We start from the raw sequence: 19,183 nt of genomic DNA, 5'->3' as shown, positions 1-19,183 counted from the left end.
GAGGTGCATGCCCTCCCCTCCCTGATCCTGTGGCCTGCCTGGCCGACCAGTCAGACTTTCCTGTCAATACTCTTCAACCACAGCCCAGGTCAGCCTTCCCCAGCCTTCCTCCTCCACAGCCCCTCTGGGTGCCTGGCCCAGGCTGTGTGAAGGAGGCCTAGTTGTCCTTTAGGACTGGGAATTCTCACTCGGCATCCATGCCTCAGGAGGAGCACTCCTTCTGCCCTCTCAGGCATAGACAGTAGAGGGTTAGAGAAACTGAATCTTAGCTCAAATGCCTCCTCTTGTCCCCAACTCTCTGTAGGTTAGTGACTTAATTTAAACATTTCCTCTTGGATTTTTCCAGCAGGTAAATTCAACGTTGTCGCTAGTTATAATACTAAGCAAATAGTGATGAATCATTCCCAGAAATCAGCCCCACATTAAACCAATTATTCAAGTGTCCAAGAGTAACATGAGCTTGTGGAAGGATTTGTAATGTAAGATGCGCAATAATACAAGAAGCACAAACAACTCAACCAAAAAAAGGACAATCACTCCTCCACCTTACTCCCACAGATAAAATGGAAGAAGCTCTATCCACACTGTGTTGGCCACAACTCTCAGTGGGGCCTGAAATGCTGCCTGCATCAGAAAAATTCAAACAAAAACAGGAAACAACCTTAAGTCATATCCTTCTTTATCAATTTTCTTTTAGTGTTCATTTTTAGTTCATTTCCCTTAAATAATTAAAAAACAAGTATCCACTCTGCTTGTGTGAATATATGTTGATATATAAAACGTCTTTTAATCAACATCTCGTTTTAGAAAGAGCAGTGTTTCAAGACTGTATTCAACATTAATTTAAAAGTCTGGAAAAACCAAGGAAATCTATGCTTAATTTACAAAACCCACCGTAACTCCTATTATACCTCAAAGATAGGGGTTATCCTATATACATTTGCAGATATAAATCAAATCTGTGATTATATCATAGAAAACTACAAAAACTATAGCTCTGTCTAACTATGTGCCTCAGAAATAACTCCTAAGTTGTGGCCATTCCAAGGGTGGGCAGATAAGGAAACTGAGAATACTGTGTTAAAAGCCAGTCTGCCTGGACTCTTGTGTTCTACCACTGATTATATGAGATTCTAGGAAAATTATTAATGCCCACACATCTGAGTTTGCAAATTAAGATGAGATAATATTGCCCACTTCCCCAAAATATTACAAAAATAAATACACTGATAAAAGCAAGGACTCAAAGGGGTTCCAGACACATAATAATCATTGCATAATGTTTACTGTGTTACTGGGACTAACATGATTGTTTTTCAGTTTGCAAGTGTATCTAAGCTAATAATACTTTTCCTAAAAAGAAATACAGAACTTTCAAATACATACAAATGATTACTATTAGTAGGACAGAGAGCTACAGGGTATTTAGTTACTGCGGTGTTGAGAGCCCCTTCACCTCCATTTAGTAATGACTGGAGAGGTGAGGGCAGCCATCATGAAGGCAGTGAACAAGTGGAAGGGACACAGAACACAGCATCAAGTGTTGCTCCTCCATTCCCTTTTGTTCTCCTAACTCTAAAGATCAGAGTTGATTGTCAAGAAAAGAACTAGAAATGCTTTCACACAAATATGTAAAAGAATGACTAAAGTTTGAAATATTTCTCAATCAAGGTGTGTCAGCATTTTTACACAAATTTGACCTAAAGGAAATGAAAGCTTTACAATGGAACATGTAACAGAAGGAAAACATCGAGAAGATGGTGAAATGCCACCTAGGCCTTTGCTTACTTGATCGAGTGAGCAGCTCTGCTCCTTCAGGTTTTACCAGAACTGTGCAGACACACAAAGGAGGACAGGAGGTTTGCTCTGGGGTGCTATATACAGCAGCAAACAAGCAATTTTCTTTATAGAGTTCTGCACTAAACATTCCTGGGTATCAGGAAACTGGCTTACTAGAGAGAGTTAGCCACTCTACACTGTGGAGAGAAGGCTATGGAAACTCATGAGCAGAGAAGAAACTGGCATGGGACTTAACTTCTCCACCATTGGTATCCTTCATGGGTGCTGTCTGCTCAAGAGCCTGTGACAGTATTGACAAGTACAGGACTGAGGGAACAGACCCACCGATCACCAAGGAGGTACTAAGAACATGGCCCCTTTATATAGAATTGAGAAGGCCAAACAACATGATGAAATTCAGGTTTGTGAGGCGTATAGGCTAAAAGAAAGCAGGACTATAAAACCGTCCACTACATACACACTGAGGCACTCATACAAGGTATGTCACTTAGTCCTCACAGCAAACATGAGATCAGGAAAATGAGCTCTAATTTCTAGCTGAAGAAAGATTCAAAAATGAAACATGTGAAGGGTTGCCTAGTGAGAAAGGAGGGAGGGGAGCGGAGGGAGGGGAGGGGAGGAAAGGGAAGGAAAGGAATTGGAAGGGAAAGGAAGGGAAGGGAGGGAAGGGGGAAAAGGAATTGGAATTTAAACTCTAAAATCGTTTCCATGCACTATACTAAAGGGAAGACTATAATAAAGGAAGCAGGCAGTCAAGGGAAAGTTCAGGAAAAAACAAAAACAAAAACAAAAAAAAACACTGTAGGTCCCTGGCTCATGGCTGCTCTCAGCAGCTCCTGAGAGACTGGCAGGATATGCTTTTCTGCTTAACCCTTGGTAGGGTTCTGAAGTCTTGGGCACTGGCCTATCACTGGGTAGCATTTGCATCTTTCTCAGAAAGCAGAATGAAAGTCCAGAATAGGACATGGGAAGAGGAGCCCAGGATCCCACTGGGATAAGGTCTGCAGAGGCAGGGATTTTAGCACTGATGAGATGGCAGCTCAAGCACAGGGCATCTTCAGTAGAACAGTGACAAGGTAGAACAAAATTCTAGAGTTCACAGGATGCTCCCTCCCCCAGCTTCCCTCGTTTTTGTTCACCTAGGCACTAGGTGCACTCTTCTTGAACTGAGTGGAGCCTTTCCTTCTTCCTGGCACACACTGCAGCCACTCTTCAGTCTCACAAACTCACTAAATGGCAAATTTTTACATCTGTCTCCCCTGTGCACACGAATTCCTCAAGAGGGCACTATGCCAAACCCATTTCTACATTCTCACTGTCCAGAACACCAGCTGGTACACAGCAGATGGCAAATACATACTTGAACTAAACTACAAGTTTCTACCATGATGACAGGACAGCATGGCAGTTCCTATCTGGAGAACAAAACAGAAATGGCCTTATTCCAACTGCTGCATAAGAGTAACGCAGATCTGAGTTAAACATCACAGCGTGAGAGACTCAATGCCACTCTTCTACTAGAACATGATAAGTATAAAATTAAATTCTACCAAAATAAGACAAGCAACAGGCTTTTTAAAGAAGGGATCAGAAAATTACTTCAAGAATGATTTTCTTTTATAAGATATAACGCTGATCCTTCGCTGCTAGGAAAAGCAAACAACTAATCATGTCAGAGGCTGACGATGTCTTAGCTGTATGATGGAAAGGTCTGTCCTTTTTATTCCCTCAGAAAAAAAGGCGCTAGTCTGACACTTGAAATAAAAACTTTATTTGCCCATACTAATGAAGTCTAGAGATATAAGGAAAACTTACAATGTCAAAAACACTTGGGTTCTCATTAGATTCTAACTTGTAGTAAAAGTGTTAAAACTAATCATTCACCAAAAGCTAACACACCCAAACCAGAGTCCCTGCCAACAAGTTAAATTCAAATCCTAAATCCTTTGCAGAGAGAGAGAGAGAGAGAGAGAGAGAGAGAGAGAGACTCAACACACAGGAATAGGCCTTCTGTTTTTATCCACTTGCCTCTGCCTCTCTTTCACACAGACAAATTGATATGCACTCAAGAATGCCCCCAGTCACCTTGATATGAGCTTTAATTATTTTTGCTAGTAAAATTCTCCAGATCATATGCTACTGTTTTATTCTTTATTTTTTTCTATAAAATCTGAATTGAAATTCTTTTAAATTCCTAGATACTAGATGAGGGAGTTAAGGACATATGCACCAACTATGAAAATGGAAAAAAGAATGGCTATAGCCACCAAGAACTGCCATTTCCTTCCTGTCAGAGACAAACAGGGCCTCTTGATCCATCCTCCTTTATGCACGCGCGCGTGTGCATGTGTGTGCTGTGCACGCATGTTGAATAACTCTGCTTCTCTTAACTTCCAGGTGCTGCTGCAAGAAAAAACTAAACATGCTGGAAATCAACATTGCTGCATGGTCACATGTGGAGGCCGGAAGTTGACATCAGGCGTCCTCCTTAATCACGCTCCACTCTGCGAGACAGGTTTTCTCACTGAGCCTGGAGCTCACAGTTTGACTCAGCCGGCAGTAGGGATACCATGAAGAAACACAAAGCATGGATCCCTGGCATGCTGCAGTAATAGCAGCACATGGCTCATACTGTCCATGTAAGTCTCCCTTTTAAATAATGCCATGCTGCTCCCACAGGAGTAAAAATAGAAAAAGGGGAGTTTTGAAGTCAAACAATAAACCATCCTCAATACTTTACTTTTTGGCAGTTCTAGGGACTGAATTTAAGGTCTTATACATACGAGGTGCACGCTCTTCCACTGAGCTACAACAGTAGCCCTCCTCTATGCCTTTAAAAAAAAAAGTACAGCTTCAACAAACTAAATCTCGATTGGTATCCTCAAGATAGGAATTTTAATTTCACTTTCTGTAGCAGGAACTGTAAGTTCAAGAAACTAATGGTGACAGCTTGATTTATGAATTTTGACATATTTCTTGAACTCGGATTACATTACAAAGAAGTGGAATTCTAAGCAAGCCAGATCTTGTCTATACATTCAATCATCAAATCAATAAGCTGTGATTCTGTGCAACTTACTTCTGACTGAGGAGAAGCACAAAGTGCAGCTATGGGGACATAGATCTGAGATTTCAAAGTTCCTCCGAGGCTGATCCTCGGTCAGTAAGGGTACCTCCTTGCACCTGATGAACTCAATTCAATTTGCAGAACCACATGGGGAAAGGACAGACCTGACTCCCACAAGCTGTCCTCTGACTGCCACACAGGCACACATTAAATAAACAAATAAGGGGGAAGGGAATCCCTCCATACCCTCAGAACTGTTCGAGAATACATTTTAGACAGAGAATACTTCATCTTTTTAATGGATAATACCAAGAGAAAAAAAATCAACTAAAAAAGCATTTGTAGTAAACCTGACAAGAAAAAAGTATTCTTGTCCTAAAGAAAGTTCTTACATGCTTTCACTACTTCCTTAAACAATCCCCACCTAGAAAGACAAGGATATCAAGATTACTTTACACATAGTAAATTCCTATGTATGACATTTATTTACAAATTTCTACTTAAATACATATGGGGGGGGGAGCAACATGGCTCAGTGGGTAAAAGAACTTGCCGCCAAACCTAAGAACCTAACTAAGTTCGAAACCCAGAACCCATATAACGGAAGAAGAAAAACAACTCTTTTACAAGCTGTTCTGACTTCCACACTCACACTACAACAAGCGCGCGCGCACACACACACACACACACACACACACACACCACACATAGAAATAAATGTAGTAACATTTTTAAAGCATATTGTTAGGAAATAATGAAATATACTGTATCTATTCAACAATGGCCTGAAAGAGAGGCTCAGGTAAAATGGAGAGTCTAGGTAGTTTGTTAGATATATTTTCCTGTGGGGTCCGGAGGATTCAACTTACAGGAAAATATAGCTGTCTCCATATTGAATCAAGAAGCTGAGAGCAGAACTGAAAGAGTTACAGTTAGTATATGGTTGACTAGGAAGCCAGTCTGTGTTTACGTAATTATAGCCATGTCTGTACTACTGCAAGCCCACTGCCTGTTTTAATGACCAAAAGACAACAGCAGCAGAACAGCTTACTCTGTAGCTCCAAAAAGCCAGGAACAGACTGGCAAAGAACTGAGCCCTGAGAAGATGGACAAACGCATTATCATGACTTGATGATGATGTCTGGATGCTTTTGCAGTTCAGCAACCCATCACCCATATAGAATGATCAGCTCAAGATCCATGGAAAGACTAGGTACAATACATTTCTCAGCAATATTATGCAGAAGACACAGAAGAAAAGTTTTTGTAAGAGAGTGATTAAGAAGCAGAACTCAGGAAAAGAGGTGTGGGGATGGCAATATAGCTAGAAACAGACAGATCTAGCCTGTTAAGGTAAAAGAGGGCAAAAATCAAATTTTCCATGTATCTCTTTGGCTGGTAGCTAATCTATACATACCATAGACAAATAAAAGCAAAATAAGCATGTGTATGATATATCCACACACAGAAGCCAATTCCATATGCAGAGTAGGAAGAAGAGCAAAACCACCAAGAGAGGGCACAGTGGAGTAGAACATGCTTCCTGCTGACCTAAATTTACAAAAAATTTATAAAGTTTGTGACCAGGAGCTCTGAAGAGCAACATAAGGACACGTGGATGAGAAAAGAGGTTGGGAAGTCCCATGCTAGTACAGGGCAAGAGTACAGAAAGTGACCCTTCTCGTGGCAGACAGTAAGGAAGGACTCCAGCACCCTGGCCTGTGCTACAGCAGCTCAATGGAAGACACTAGCACACACTAATCAAGACTTTATTTCTTTACAAAGAACCAGTCAGCACTGATAGACAACGAGTAGTTACTAACTCTAAGAAAATCAGTGTCAATGAAACAATCGGGACACCCAAACAGCCATATATTTGTCTCCAGTTTCATGATTCACTAAGCAAATACCCTGCTTGAAATCATGTTACACAGAAGGGAATCATAGAGGACTGGCCAGACGGCCTGCCTGCTCTGGACATGAGAAACTGAAAGACTTACCATGCTACATACAAAAAGACACTAAAAAAAACTGAACAATATAAAAAGGCAGTTACATTACGTCAGAATGTATTTAAATACAAATAGAGCTGGAAAGATAGCTCAGTGGGTAAATTTGGTTGTCACCAAGCCTGGCAATCTGAATTCACTCCTCAGGACCTATACTGTAGAAGGACAATCTCCACACACGCACAGTGACAGACATGCCCCAAATACATACAGACTAACTAAACAAACAAATGTATCTCAAACATAAAAGACTTTCAAAATTTGTCCCAGAATTTAAAGGAATTTTAACTTTCATGTACAAAGTTGGTTTTTTTGTCTAGTCTTTGTTTATAAATGACCCTTAGAGCCAGAAAACAGAAGCTAAAACTACACTCGATAATTGTTGTAGTGAACATACAACAGCTTTTTAATTTATTTTTAATTATATGCATGTGTGGGTAGAGGTATATGCATGAGAGTGAAGGTGCCGAGGTCAAAGGGGAATGTCAAATCCCCTAGAACTGGAGCTGCAGACAGATGTGAGCCACCTAACATGGGTCTTCTACAAGAGTAGTATACCCTCAACTGCCAAGCCATCTCTTTCCAGTCCCTACAACAAATATTTTTGAGATAAATTGTCATAGGCCAACTTATGTTGTATAGCTCAGTGGTAGAGGGTTTCCCTACCATACACAAGGCCCTGTGTTTGATCATGAGGACCTAAAAAAGAAAATATAATGGGGAGAACACAACTTAAAAGAATCAGTGGAGGAAGACAGAAATCACTAAGAGGAATACAGAGATGGAGTAGACAATGGGAACAGGGGATAAGTATAAGCAAAGTAAAATAGCATGTATATATGAAAACACTAGGAAATCTGTCACACTGTATAGTAATAGGAATTTTTAATTACAAAATTATAGATCACAAAAGGTAAACTTTCCCATTTAAGAATTTTCATTCATTTAATTGAATGCATACTGATCATCAGGTAAAAAATTTAAAGGCATAATACAACGAGCAAAAAAAAAAAAAAAGACAAATGTGTTTTATGGTCACAGATGTTTAAGAACCAATTTCCTAGAAGACGGTTCTGGACAGGAGTCATGAGCTGCACCTTCCTCACACACAGAACCTCTTCAGATGGACTGCAATGAAAGTTTTGTGTGCACAAACACAGGCTCCAACCAGGCTCCAACACCAAGGCTGGGAATCTCTACAAAGAGGAGGGGGAAGGAAAGGAAGAAGAACTAATCAGAACTGCCAGGGAGCCTTGAGCAGAATGCACCTGACAACCAACAAGTGTATATACTTTAGTCAATAAGTTTCCATTGGGGGGAGGGCGGGGAGAAAGTAGATAAACTGGTTATCCTCCCAGATATTTCAAATAACACATTTAGCTTTAAGAAATAAAAGCTTTTTTTCTTCAAACAAGGCATTTACTTAGAGCAGTAACAACAACAGTGAAAAGCAAAAGAATGGGGAAGAAAAAGGATAAGCTATACATTCCATATTCTAACAAAGAAGGCAAAGAATAACCGGTTTCTTTGTGTTTACAACATCAATATCCATGTGCTTCTTATAATAGAAACCAAAACAGAATCATTCTCCATCTAGTCCACAGAGGTTTAAAAGTAAACTAATCATTACAGCTGTAGCAAAGATGTTGTACGTGGAACACAAAAAGACAGTAAAAGGAGACATCTGCAGGATTAGGAGCATCTCTGTCACGTCTCAGTAAGGACAGTTCCAGAAGCAGCCCACCAGCTCCACAGAAGGATCAGCTCAAGACTTGCAAACGCACTGGGTTCAATAAATTTCTGAGCAGGTTGTCCAAAAGTGCAAATACAAAGAAAGATGTCTCCCATTCTAATACCTCCACAACTTGGAAGCCAAGCTCTGGGCAGAAAGAACCATTCTGGGTTGGCCACCCCACAATATAAAGTCACCCTTCTGATCCTCTCTAGCAGGCCTCTGCAACAGAACTGTTGGGTAAGAAATACTAGTACATGTGTGTTTGCCACTTACAAATATCAGTGGCATCTCTAGAACACACAGCTCCAAGTCTGTATTCAATAAATCTCAGCTGAATTAAATCACACTGAAATCTCCTTGAGCCTTAGTTTCTCCATTTAGAAATTGACGGCAACAAATTTTCTGTCAATCTTTTTTATTTTTAAACATAGAAGTCACAGGCTCTAGTTACCCAATGAAGATACAAAAAAACAGAAAACTCAAAAGGCAACAGAAGGAGTGCCTTAGCCAGCTATTGGACATCACATTACTATGAATGGAGTTACAGGACAAGCAAAAATACAGTAGAGCTGAAAACATCTCTGCTAAGGCTTCTGAGGAACTAACACCATGCACAAAGATTCTGTGAAAGATTCTATTGTGAATAACTTATTGGATCAGAGGCAAGACCCCTGGATGTCCTTAAAGAACACAGTCCTCTAAGCAAAACAATTGTATTTTTCATAAGCTGTGCCTGCTTGCAAAAGCCCTAACTAGAGGTCACTAGGGGGAAGAAGACTTCCCTACCAGCAGAAAAGGAGAATTCTACTCCCTCCTGTATCCCCTATCCATTTGAATAAAATTCTGCCCTAATTGTAAGTAGCTTCTGGAGACGCTAGAACATATAGGCTGGGAAAGCCAAGGAACTCCATCTACAAGGCTATGGGGACTCCATTACCCACACTAGGTGAAGGATTTCTTGGCTACTGCTTTGGAATCTCCTCCCTCTTACTAGTACTCTCACCCAAAGTAAGCCTCGAGACTCACCGGTTCGCCAGAGTGAACTCGGGTAGAATCATGGGAGTTTGTAGGAAGGGGATAGTTGTCTCCCCCAGAAAGGACTTCTCACAACATTCCTAGGATGAAAACTTCCCAGGAAACAAATTTCCATCAATCAAAGAAAGGCCCCTGAAGATTAGGGATATTCACAGTTGACGGAGGAATGAATAAGAAACAGAGACAAAAGTACACAGGCGTTTCATAAGTGAACACAGAAGGAGCTGAAAGGGTCTAATTGATGGCCTATGGGCTGAAGATCTTCAGGAAGTCTAAACCGTTCCTGCCAAACTGTACCAGAATTCCAAAATCAGAGACAGTAGAGTGCAGGAGACCAAGTACAGACCTGAGAATCCACAGGAGAACAAATTTAAGTTTTACTCTGGGTTCTGCCAATACACCGCTGAACAGCTTCTCCTTTCGCATCCCTAGCAAAACCTGCTTTTCAAGGTTGCTGCAAAGGTCAAAGCTGACAATACCCATAAGAAGACATGATGCAGCAACACAGACACTAAACAAATCATCCACTCCTTTTTTCTGTTAGTGAAATTACACAAATTCCCCCCAACCCTGGATCTTTTTTTTAGTCTTGGAAATAAAAAGCCAAATTTATCTGTAGGCCCCAATTTGCATAGAAGACAAACCAACCACCTAAACAACACCCTGGGAATTAGTGACTAACATATATAGAACTATATCCCCCAAACATCCACTTCCCCAGAACTGTAATAAAGGTTTTAGAAAGATACTGAACTTTATCCCTTGCAGAATTAATAAGCTAGGAAAATAATTTTCACTATCCAACTGGAAACAGGATTGAGTTACAAGAATATAAAAGCTTCCAGAACATAAAAAAACAAAGTATGTGGGGGGGGGTCCCCTAGAGGTAATGCTTTCAGGTTTGAGCCTTTGTTAGCACAGGAAAGACACTGGGATAGAGAGGCATTCTCACACTCAAAGAAATGAATCCTTCATGCTCTCTGAAGTGTTTGCTCTCCTAGAGAACACACAGCAACTTCCTGGGGGCCCCAGGGTCCTCCACACAGCACTTGGGTACACTCCAGGCTTCTTAGGGTACAACCTGCTCCTGACTCTGTGAGCTACCCACGAGCCTAAGGATCACTACAGCGTGTTCCTGTGAGCAGTCACTCCAAATCAGCAGCAAAACAATCACTAACACAAGGAACGTCCCTCTGTTATGTTCCTAAAGAGACAGGTAAAGTGTCTTATTCTCTGTGCACTATTGTCTATCCGCTCTTAGAAGTGCCCCTTTAAAATCCTTGGCAGCATCTCTGTGATTTGCATCAGCTTCTCTTGAGTGACAGTTCTCCTAGACACTGTATAACCCGTTCTATAGAAACTCTTAATTATATTATTTTCCTCTACAGAGTGCTATATCTTTGCTTTTTGTTTTAGTGAACACTTAATATTTTACTGACTTAAACATAAACTTGGCAGACTGACAACTCAGATTTCAGTAACTATTTTGTCCACAGCTTACCTGCTTGGAGCCTGCCAGACCAGAGGATTGAACTCAGGCTATCAGGTTTGGTGGCAAGTGCCTTTACCCACTGAGACATTTTGCTAGCCTTGCTCTCTCCTCCCACCCCCGCCACCAAGCTAGAAAATACGCAGATTTTCTGTAAGTCACATGTTGTCTCATTCCCTTCTTCTAGTACCAATTTCACTCCAGAATCTATGAATCTGTGTCAATTTGGATGTCTTCACAAGACTGTCTTCATACAGTTTATAACTATGTAAGGCCAACAGGAGCAACCTACACTATTAACAGAAGGAAAACCTATACAAATTTTTTCTAACTTCACTTTTTCTTACAGTGCTGTCATCCATAATTAAGAAAAGGCTTTGCATCGATCACCTGTCACATAAAGAACCAAGGCTACATATACTTGCAAGGTGGCTTTTGCAAACTTTTCTGGTACCAAGGTGCTTCTCGACTAGCTCCACTCTCTGCATCTCAGCTTCCAAGACTTCTCTACATGGTTTCACCAAGTCACAGGAAGGTGGTCTCATGGAGTCAACACTTCCTCATAACTAGTTTCTAAAAAGGGTGCAAATTAAAGACTATGCCACAAATGATACAAGTTTATGCCTATCATATGTTACTGTTCAAAGCAGTCACGTGGACTGGAAAGAGTCAACCAGATGGAGAAATAGATGCCTCTATAGGATTATAGTAGAATGACACTTGGAAATATGCATACAATAACAAGAACTTTTACATATGTCTTAGAAAATATAACCTACAGAAGACTTCATATTTAAATAAGCAAAACAAACACTGCCCAAAGTAAATTCCCATAAGACAAAGAACCTCTAGTTCCAGCTGGGCATGGTGGTACATCTTTAATCTCAGTGCTCAGGAGGCGGAGAAAAGCAGATCTCTGTGAGTTCAATGCCAGCTTGGTTTAAATAGCAAGTTCCAGGACAGCTAAGGCTACTAAACAAAGACTATCTGGGGAATGGAGGGTGGGTATTAATTCATTGTGAAGAATAAATGCCACTCTTTCATCAATATTGTTATGTTTTCAGTATCAAAGGCTCTGCAACGTTCAGTACAAAAGACAGAACACAAGAGGTTCTAAAGGCAGTCTCTCATATTTCCAGAAGCTAAATACATATCCATTCAGAACACTTAGTTTTAAAGACTCAGGATAGGACACTATTCACCCATAATTGTAGGATGCACAAATGAAGGATTTTTTTCTAACAATAATGCCAGCTTTTTTGTTTTATTCTTTTTAAGACAGTCTTGCTATGTAGCCTAGGCTGGCCTTGAAGTAGTAATTCCATCTGTTTGGTCTTCCCTGTGGCAGGGATAACAGGTGTGTCTCACCACACCTGGCTCCATGTTTCTGAAATGTCTATTACTAGAAAAATTTCCAAACTAATTAAAGTCATTTGTCTGTTGCTTTTCTTCATTGTTTTGGAGACCACATCTTAATATGTAACTCTGGCAGCCAGGAAATTGCTATACAGAATAGGATAGCCTGGAATTCATAGAGATCCACCTGCCTCCAAGCCTGGCTGGTTTTGTTTTTATTTTATTGACTGTTCCCTATATCATAATAGAGTGCTTAAATAAACAGACCTCAGACAAACACTGATAATTTACAAGAAAGGAGAATGTCTCAGATACATTCAGGACAAAGACAATGCAAAAATATATAAAAATACATACCATAAAGCAAAAATGTGACATACAGGACCAGCCAGAAGGATCAGTAGATAAAAAAAATCACTTGTTGCAGAGCCTCTAACCTACACTTGATTTCTGGAGTGGATGGTGAAAGGAGAGAGCCGACTTCATGTGCGCGCACCTACACTGTTTCACACTTACACATTTAACACACACCACTAAAATAAAAAGCAAAAAATTACAAGTATGATATATTGTGCTTATTTGTAGGAAAAGGAAGTAACATACTATTTTATGTTACACATTAACCATAGACATTCTTTTCAATTAATTTTCTAAGAACTCACATAAGATTTCACTCCCCTGCTGAGTGAAGGCATTCTAAATTCTAAACAGTATAGTCTAAACAAAGTTATATGTGACACATTAAGAAATAATCTTACTTTGTCCTGGTTTTCTTTATTCTTGTAACACAGATTTCCAATGAGTCGAATGAGATGAGATTTAAACCCTTCAGTCATGTGTTCGATGTCACCCTCTGCTTTTAGAGAGTCAGAGGGACTGAAGATGTTCGTGGTATCTTTTCCAACTACGTGAATCACACGTAAAACATCTAGAGCAAAAGAATAAAGTTCATTTTCCATAAGAAAATACACAGTATCTAAGTTTTTCATAAGCAAACACAGTGGACTAAAATGAAGTAGATAAAGCACCTAATACTCCCTCAATAATGACTGGCGTGTGGGGTCCAGCACAGTAGCTGATCACCTGCCTAGAGTGCATGAGGCTTCAGTTCATCTTCAGAGCCACCAGAAATACAACAGCAGTAACAATAACCAGACAGCTTCTTTGCTTCTGCATTAATTTTTTTAGGTTCCAGTTTGAAGGAGGCTGGTTTTAACAATTAGTTTCACTTGGAATTTCTATTTATCCACAAAGGAAAGTTAACTAAAATGTTGCAAGCTTTTTCTTATAAAATGATTTTCAATTCCAATTTATTTATACAAAATCAAATGTGATAGCTAGTCAGGTTAAATGTAAATTATAAGAGGTTTTGGTAATTACTTACAGCTTTCTCAATGGCAAATAATCAGCCTCAGTCATGGACTGACATTAGCTATAATCACAGGAAATAATACTGCTATATTCTATGAACACTCGCAAGAAGCCTATGAAAATAGAATTCCAGGAGTTATCCATTTTCCCATATTATTTCATTTAACCTTCTGAGCAAACCTATTAAATACAGCCATCACTTTCACACTTTTACACGAAGTAATCAGACTTAGAGAAGTAGTAACATGGCAGAGATAGGATGGCAATCCACACTGACCCTAGCTTCATGATTCCCAGTTTGGTTATTTATTCTGATTATAAAGTAATTATAAAGTACTACATTCAAACTAGAACTCTGGAATGGAATTACATGTCTTCTACAGACCACTGCTAGTTCAGTTACACTTTTAGATACAAAGACATCTTTCTTCTATATTGACATCTAGACAAAGTACCTTTTTTTTTTCTTTTAAGTAAAATACTGAACAGTGACAAGCAAAACATAGATTTGGGTATCTACATGAATGAGGTTCTAAAGGGCTTAATTTGCAAACAGCTTTTGAGTAAAGACAGTAATGCTTCAAATACTGGTTTCCTAATTATTAACTGTTACTCTTGTTACAAGATTAAATCTCTAACCTGAGTAAAACACTATTCTTTGTTTTGGGAAGTATAATTAAGGAAAACAAATTACCAGATTTTATAAATAAAATTTATGGTATAATAAAACTTATCATTTGCAAATCTCCATGATCAGTTTCATCAAAAACATTCCCATAAGGTGATACTGCAGGTATCTGCAGAGGGGCCTGACTAGTCAGTCACCATACTACTAAGGAGAACCCACACTCCACAGCAGAGAAGGAACAGCAATGCAGCCCCAGTTTAAGCAACTTGAGCTGTTAGCATTATACCACAATTCTAGTCAAGGAAAAATTTCAAAGAATCTCAATTGAAAGCACCAAGAATAAGAATAAACACAAGCTTTGGATTTAGAGCATAGAGCATGTCAAGGATTTCTTAACTAAAAATACTAAGTCTGCTGTTTCACTCACCAATCACTCGTTCCATCAGATCAGGAAAAACTTGTAGGTAACCAAGAAGCTCAGTGTGAGATGTCATTTCACATAAGACGTCCAGAAGCCGAATAGTAGCCAGTGCTTCCTATAAAGATAAGGAAACCTTGCTAGGAATCAGAGTTTTAACTTTGATTGTTATAGATAACAAGAGGATGAAATGCTGTAACAAGTACCATGCGACACATCTGCAGAGAAACACAAGTGTCCAAATGTTCTGAATAATCACTAACAGGTGCATCAAGAGGGTAAGACTCCATGTCTTTCTTGGAGAAAGGAGTAGAAAAGCTCTTACTGAAGCAAAAATACCTTCCAACAGTGGGATAAATGTTCCAAAGTACAACCTACACATAACGCTTATGCAAATACTTTTTTAAAAGCACTCTCAGTATGAAAGTTACACTTTAAAGATACAAACATTCCATTAAACACATTAACTTCTTGTCTACAAAAGCCCTATAATGTCCTAAGGTCTAAAAAAACACTAGTTTTAAGAACTTACATTAGTCCCGGGTAAATCTAAGCCTGTATTGGTAAGGTGGAAAAGATAGTATTATTATTTGAAAATGCTAGCTCACAGTTACTCATATAAATAGTTTATATGAAACAGAGGCACAACCAGGAAATTCCCATGTGCCAATTCTATGGCATCCCAATATTCCAATATATTTTTCAGAGTTGTAATTTTTATATATTTTAAACCACACTTTTTCAAGTATATATTATTTGACAAAACACAGTAGCACCTATAAATTTAGGTCATGAAGATAAAATTCTTCAAAACAAAAATTCTTTGTAATACTACTACTCTTCATAGACATTAGAAAAATTTAAGGTAAGTCTTGTTTTCTACAAATCTCAAAATAATATCAAGAAATAACAAACTTTAATGCCTTGGGTCTGTATTTCAAAGCTTACACGTGCTAATAAAAGGCTAAGAGGGATATAAAAAGATTAGAGTCTAAGTCTGAAGTCAGTATCAGGGGTAAATCCATTAGCTCCGCAATGCTTAAGCACTCTCTCTGCTAAGTGGTGACAGCCCAGACTATCTATCGCCTCTAGGTGACAAGTCTACTGGAGAAACAGCAGGTTGACTCAACATGTAAAGGCTGCTTTTATTTTGTTTGTTTTCTGTATACATACAATTTATTAAAACCCTTCACAAATAATGCTATATTGAACATTCTTGTACAAATATCTGCAGTTCTGAACAAGTAAATGTGGGTTTATACATTCTTAAAAATCCAAATGCTGGGTCAAGAGTATATACATTAAAATCTACTAGAAGGCTGCTACAACACTTTGCAAATTTTTAAAAAGATGTATTTTATTTTTAATTTTATGCGTGTGTTTGTGCACATGAGAATGGGTTCCCAGGGAGACCAGAAGAGGTCTCTTTCTCACTGACTAGAGCAGCTGTTGGGGATCATGAGTACTAGTGCTTTGCCTGTTTCTTTCTCCTCAAAGTGGGAATTACAAGAGCACACTTGGCTTTTTTACGTGTGTTCTGGAGATCAAACTCAGGTCCCACGCTTATGTGTAAGCACTTCACTGCCTGAGCTATCACCCCTGCCCCATCTCACTCTTAGTTTTAAGACAATAAATTTTTAACCTTTAATTATGTAGCGTATGTGTGTGGTGTGGGTGTGTATAGGTGACCACAAAAGCCTAGAAGCACTGAGTTAGAAGCAGCTGTGAGCTACCCAGTGTGTGTGTGCTGAGAATTCAAAAGGTCCTCTAAAAAAGTAGTATAGGCTGTAACCACTGAGCAATCTTTGCAAGTCATTAAAAGAGCAATTTTTAAGTGATACACCAAAGCAATGTTGGCTTTATTCTGTTTGTTTACTTTAGTTTTTTAAGACAGCGTTTCTCTGTGTAGCCCTGACTGTCCCAGAACTTACTCTGTAGATCAGGCTGGCCTCAAACTCACAAACTCTACCTGCCTCTGCCTCCCAAGTGCTTGGATTAAAGGTATGTGCTGTCACCACCATCCAGCTAATGCTGATTTTTTTTTAATAAAAGATATTTAATGAATATCGGGAATATGTTAGGTGGGGTTAAGCCGACCTCCTTTTGGTCACTAACACAGATTCCAGGAGAAAAGAAAAAAACTGTCTAATAGTGAAACCTTGTTCAACCTTTGAAAAACATAGCAGGGCCAGTGAGGGGGCTAGGCAGATAAATGTGCTTGCACCTAAACCTCAAACTCTGAAATTAGAATATTGGAAGTAGGGAAGTTGTAAATGTTTTGTTTTTTTTGTTTTTTTTTTTTTTTTAATGGTTTTTCGAGACAGGGTTTCCCTGTAGTTTCTAGAGCCTGTCCTGTAGCTAGCTCTTGTAGACCAGGCTGGCCTCGAACTCAGAGATCCGCCTGCCTCTGCCTCCCGAGTGCTGGGATTAAAGGCGTGCGCCACCACCACCCGGCAAGTTGTAAATGTTTTTTGTTTTTGTTTTTTACTCTTTGGGAGCCCACCACCACCCAGTTCCCAAATAAATACACAGAAACTCATTCTTACTTATGAATACCCAGCCTTAGCTTGGCTTGCTTCTAGCCATCTTTTCTAATTTAAATTATTCCGTTTCTCTTTAACTATGTTTTACCTATAGGCTTTTTATCTTTCTTTATTCTATATATCTGTCTTACCTTCTTACTCAGTGGCTGGCTGTGTGTGTGTATGGCCCCGGGCATCCTCTTCTCTCTGATCCTTTTCTCGTTCTTTGCTCTTCTCAAGCCTAGATTTCACCTCCTACTTATTCTCTCTGCCTGGCAGCCTGACCTGTTTCTCTATCCTGCCTAGTTATTGGTCATTCAGCTCTTTATTAGACCAATCAGGTGTTTTAGAAAGGCAAAGTAATACAGCTTTACAGAGTTAAACAAGTGCAGCATAAAAGAATTCAACACATTTGTGCATCATTAAATAAATGTTCCACAGCAGCCGGGTGGTGGTGGCGCACATCTTTAATCCCAGCACTTGGGAGGCAGAGGCAAGCGGATCTCTGGAGTTCGAGGCCAGCCTGTGCTACAAAAAGCTAGTTCCAGGACAGGCTCCAAACTCTACAGAGAAACCCTGTCTCGAAAAACCAAAAATAAATAAATAAATAAATGTTCCGCAGCATAAATGAACATAATACATCTTAAACTAATATTCCACAATCAATTTCCCAAAGTTGTCCTGTGAACTCCACACTTACACAAACACACACACACACCATACCTTACAACACCAAATAAATAAATTAATAGGTAAGTGCTTTGCCTGGCGTAGGTGGTACATGCCTTTAATCCCAGCACTCGGGAGGCAGAGGCAGGTAGATCTCTGTTAATCCAAGGCCAGCTTGGTCTACATAGTGAGATCCAGGACAGTTAGAGCTACACAGAGAAACCTTGCTTTAAAAAACCACCAAAAAAAAAATTTGCAAATTTTTTTAAAGCCTCAATTTCTTTAAAAAAAAAAAAAGCACAGAGTACATACAACATTGTGAAAAGGAGATGCAACTTAAGGTGTGAATGCACAAGGAAAGCCTTAGCACAACAACAACAACAACACACACACACACACACACACACACACAGAGCTCTGTAGAAAAGAAGTAGGGGATGGGCAAACCAGAAACTTAACTCTGTTTCATGGACATCAGCTAAAGAATTGTTTATAGAAAAGTGAAGCATGAGCAAAGTGCAAAAATATGATCTTTACCAGTTTGTGCAATCAAAAATACCATTCTTACTCATATTATTTGCTAGTGCAAAAAGTTGCTTAATTTGGGGTTAGAAGGAGTAAATGAATAAAAACCCCTCCAACTAATGGTAAGTCTCAAAGTGTACAGGAATCAGGAAATATAAATCTGTCAAAGGAAAGGTGATGCTCAGGACATGTAACTGAGACTCAGTAAACTCAACCCTAAACTATACCAAAATGGACTAAACAGGTACCCAAACCTGGAAATCAGTACATAGAGTACATCAAAAGATGAGCACGGCCACCTTAACATGCAACTACTTCTGTAAGGAGGCATATGAAGGAAGCCTCAGTATTTTCAAACTCCACAGGCCAAAGAACTTCTATGAGCATAACTATTTTCAATCACAGTCTTTTGAGAACTTTATTAATTTTATTAAATATCTTGTTCTTGTAGTAAACCAGTGCTGGCTTGCTGGTCAGTGGCTGGAGGAGATGAATGCAGAGCCCTGATATGCAGCACTCACTAACTTCCATGATGAACCTGACAACCAAGCAACAGCCA

General features: G+C 39.4%; 1 protein-coding gene across 1 annotated transcript in view; it reads right to left on the bottom strand.

Annotated features, from left to right (window-relative positions):
- The window catches only part of Atxn10 (ataxin 10), a 134,890-nt gene that overhangs the window by 64,634 nt on the left and 51,073 nt on the right, over nucleotides 1–19,183 (bottom strand). The window contains exons 8-9 of the mRNA XM_038341729.2: nucleotides 14,918–15,026; nucleotides 13,250–13,419 (exon numbers count right to left, since the gene is read on the bottom strand). Of these exons, the coding sequence (XP_038197657.1) occupies nucleotides 13,250–13,419; nucleotides 14,918–15,026 (279 nt within the window). The remainder of the gene's footprint in view (nucleotides 1–13,249; nucleotides 13,420–14,917; nucleotides 15,027–19,183) is intronic.

The sequence above is a fragment of the Arvicola amphibius genome, chromosome 9 (assembly GCF_903992535.2).
Source record: "Arvicola amphibius chromosome 9, mArvAmp1.2, whole genome shotgun sequence".
Lineage (NCBI taxonomy): Eukaryota > Metazoa > Chordata > Mammalia > Rodentia > Cricetidae > Arvicola > Arvicola amphibius.
The sequence above is the reverse complement of the archived record's forward strand: the minus strand, read 5'-3'. Positions and strand labels throughout refer to the sequence as shown.